At 27.1% G+C, this 4,338-nt stretch overlaps 1 protein-coding gene across 1 annotated transcript; it reads left to right on the top strand.

Moving 5' to 3' along the window:
- The first annotated feature begins 1,166 nt into the window (after positions 1-1,166).
- Positions 1,167-3,751, top strand: LOC108693830 (acyl-CoA desaturase-like). The gene is made up of 5 exons (XM_018202981.1): positions 1,167-1,467; positions 1,867-1,997; positions 2,082-2,287; positions 3,183-3,368; positions 3,487-3,751. The coding sequence occupies exons 1-5, from the start codon at positions 1,167-1,169 to the stop codon at positions 3,749-3,751; spliced, it is 1,089 nt and encodes a 362-aa protein (XP_018058470.1).
- Positions 3,752-4,338: the final 587 nt, after the last annotated feature.

The following is a 4,338-nucleotide window of genomic DNA, read 5'->3' on the forward strand; positions in this document are numbered from 1 at the left end:
GGCAATTAGAGAAATATTTGTTTGAAAAAATTGATAAAACATATTCACTTTAGAATTTCCTTAAAACGAAAAAACGAACTTATGAGTTGTATATTATCTCAAGATCTTGAAATATACAGTGTGTGTGTATATAATATTTTGAAATATAAATTTTCTATATACAACCCAACAATTTTGCCTTATTGTTCTCATTAATTTAAGCACGTAATTATGATATAAAATAATTTAAAAAATCTAATTGTTCCTCTTGTATGTAAAACTTGACTTTTCACTAATTTACAATAATTACAGAAATAAGTATTTTTCATATTATTATGACAACACAATATTATATTGTTAAGAATATTAATGCTAATAATAAGAGAGCGTATTAGGTTATTGTACTCATATAATTACTTAACACAAATGCATATTCAAGTGTTTTAAATGAAGCAATGTGCTGACAGTACAATTTATAAAAATGCATAAGATTGCAACCTGAAAAAACAATTCAGTTGCCATGATTCAAATATATAATTAAGAACTACCTATCGAAGTTGGATAAACGGTATAAATGTTTTGCCTTTATTGCAAATTAGATATACAACAATGTTTTATAAATAGACAATTTTCTTATAAAATCTGTGTGTTCTAAAATGTGCAAATTGTTACATAAATATGAATATTTCCCACAAATACAAATTGTGTTATAAATGTGTTAAAAAGAACATAAATATTTAAGCCTTTTCTTTTTTAAATTAAAATTTTACTTGTTAATGTATGATATTAGAAAGTAAAATTCTAAATTTATTTTAAATTTACAATTAGTTATTTCAATAAGCTACAATAATTGCTCGATTGGCAATTTATGGATAATTGCTACAATAACTAACTAATAATACAATAACTAACTAATTCATTAAAGATATTAGTTAAATTATAAGTACAAACTATATTATAATATCATTTGGGTAGTTCGAAGGAATAGAATACATTATTATAAAAAATTATGAAGAACAAATTATTTTGGATATGTTTTATTAACTAGAATTACAATGTATCATTTTTTATTTTTTATGAACAATGAATTTAATCGTAATTTAATCAATTCTTTATTGGTAAAAATCAAAGATGACCTGCTATTTAATTGTTAATAGCGTAATTTAATTGTTAATGAAACAGATTTTATGAATTCTCGATTCAGTAATTCGAAAATAAAGATGGCGCCAAATATCTTAAGCATAGATTCAAAAATACTTACGAAAAAAAAATTTCAAAACGAGGAATTTTCAATTATTGAAAAGACTACAGATGAAAATGATGAAAATGACGTTCAAAACAGAAGCGAGAGTTATATAAAAAGTGAAGGCTGGTTCAAGACGGAGCTGAAATGGAAGAACATCATAACTATTAGTCTTTTCCACTTATGCTTCGTATATGTCTTTTTTACTTTTAAATTTTTCGAAAATCTGAAGACGACCGCTTGGAGTAAGTATTCTTTGTAAAATTCTTTTTAATTTAATTCTTTGACTTTCTAGAAAAACTACATAATAAAACAGTAAAATTTAATCTATTAACGATTTAATTAAAATCGATTGTATGTTTATAAAAAACGCCATAGTCATTTTTAACGACAGCTGATGTCAGAAAGCGTTAAAAGCCAATTGATTAGACTTAAAGAGAGCACGCAATAGAAGCTTAACAATAGATTAGTAAATTGCTGTTTGAAATTTCTCATTTCTATTGTACAATGTCGATTGTATCATAAATTATTTTAAATTGTCAAATCAATGCTGCTTACATAGTGCTCTTATGAAATACGGATTATTATTCACAATTTTAAAGCATTTCTAATGTTCTAATTGTGCCGACTTTTTTTGTTTCAAGTATATGGCATGATTTTAATAGGAGGAATAGGCGTCACTGCCGGTGCTCATCGTTTATGGACCCATAAAGCTTATAAGGCAAAATGGCAGCTTAGAATCATACTTGTCGTTTTATATGCTTCAACAGGCATGGTAGATAAACGTTTATAATTACGTTTTATGCGTTGTAAGACGGAAGAATTTTTCTTTACAGAAGAATTTCTTGTATTCTTTTAGAATGACATTTTCGAATGGGTGCGAGATCATCGAGTGCATCACAAATATACGGATACGGATGCGGATCCGCATAATAGTAATCGAGGGTTCTTTTTCTCCCATGTAGGCTGGTTGATGATGAAGAAACATCCAGATGTGATTCGAAAGGGTCGTCATGTTGATATGAGTGATATATTGGCTGATCCTATTGCTGCATTCAGTGTCAAGTAAGTTTGTGTAAAGAATTAATTATGTAAAGTGGTTTTATCCGGGAAAAGACAAAAGAAAAGAAGGATGTTACAAAAAGATTAGCCATTTCTGTGCTTGTGCAACGTAAAATCGATATCATTTCTTGTTTTTGAGGCGAGGAATTCGATGCTGTTAGCTAAAATTACATCACATGACAAAAACATAAAAATTGAGTTCAAAGTCGAGAAAACGTGTAATATCGCTATTATTTGACACCTACACATTCTTCAAATAACTAGGAGTCTCAGTTATAATATTAATATTTATAATAATTTTTTAAGTATACAATCTTACAAATCTCTCTAAAGATGTTAAAAAATATATCTAAGAATTATTTAATAATTTTCATATATTTATTAATACGATGAAAATTAAATCGGAACACGAATAACCCATCATATGTAGGTAATAAAAGACTGGAAAATCATTGTGTAACGTACATAATCATCATACTAAAGGTTAAAAATACTATATTTAAATTACTATATTTAAGTAACAAAAATATCAGGCGCAATGGAAAATTTTTGAGAGCACGAACATGTTTACTGAATGCTCATTTTTTTGTACACAATTTTTTATATATTCCTGTTATGTGATGTAATTTTAATTAGCTCAAAAATTAAAAGAAATGATACCGATTGTACTTGTCCTGAGTAATGCGAGTATAGCAAAAGATTTTTTCAGAACACCCTACTTTATTTACATATTGTACTTACTTGATTCATTCCAAAAGTATATTTATTATTCCAATTTTTTTCTCAATTTTAGAACCTTCTCAACTTTAGAAAGTTTTTTATAAAAATTTTTTTACACAATATATATAAAACTGTAATAAAAATTATATGTCGTAATTCATTTTTGCTTTTTTTGTAGATATTTCTTGATATTAAAAATTATCTTCACTTTTTTGCTTCCGGTAATGCTTCCTGTATATGGATGGAATGAGACTTGGTATAGAGCTTTCGTGTCGCAAATTATTCTTCGTTATGTTCTCCTTTTAAATTTCATATGGTGCGTTAATAGTGTGGCTCATATTTGGGGCTCAAGGCCGTATGATGCGTAAGCATATAATTAATATCAAAATTATTTTCATATATAAATTTAATCAAAAGAAATTTAGAGCTTTTGCTATTTTGTATCACCCAAGAATAATTTTATTTTATTTTTTAAATGGCAGGCACATAAATCCGACGGAAAATCAATGGGTTAACTTTGTTGCGGCCGGTGAAGGATCGCACAATTATCATCATGTCTTTCCATGGGACTATAAGACTTCCGAGTTTTGCAATTCTACAACTACAGATTTCATCAATTTTTTTGCAAAAATCGGGTGGGCATATGATCTCAAAGAACCATCGCAGGAGCTCGTGAAAATCGTCGCGATAAAAAAGGGTGATGGAAGCCATCCTTTATGGAATGCTATGCCATATCCAGCTAGTTGAATTGAATAATAAAAATGATAGAAAGTTATTTTGCAATAGAGAGTTTTTTAGATTAGTTAACAACAAATGGACGCAATTAAAATAATTTATGTGTTTGTTAATATAACAATATAGATCTAAGATCGTATTAATTTTTTTAGAAAAAATGTAACATTTCTTTAATATTTGATAATACTGTACGATAAATTTAAACTTTTTTTTCTAGAACACAAACAGGATCATGTGATTTTTATAGATTTTTTGGTCGTTGAAAACGAATTCGTAAATAAAATTGCTCTATTACGTCAGGTTTTTTAGATATTTTATCTTAAAAAAATGTTATTTTTGACACTTGTAGGTTTAATTTTCGAAAACCTGACGTGATAGAGCAAAATAGATTCGTTTTTAGCAACAAAAAAATCTATAAGAATTGCTTCCATTTATGATCCATGTCGGACAGTGGAATTGCATAATAATAAGCTTGGCATTTTTCATTGTTCTCTTTACTTCACAGATTTAAAAAAAAAATAATTATATTAATAAATACATATATTAAAACAAAAGATTGCTGCAACATATTCCATCCATATTGTAAATTTTAATTATTA

This window comes from Atta colombica, unplaced genomic scaffold (genome assembly GCF_001594045.1).
Source record: "Atta colombica isolate Treedump-2 unplaced genomic scaffold, Acol1.0 scaffold110, whole genome shotgun sequence".
NCBI lineage: Eukaryota > Metazoa > Arthropoda > Insecta > Hymenoptera > Formicidae > Atta > Atta colombica.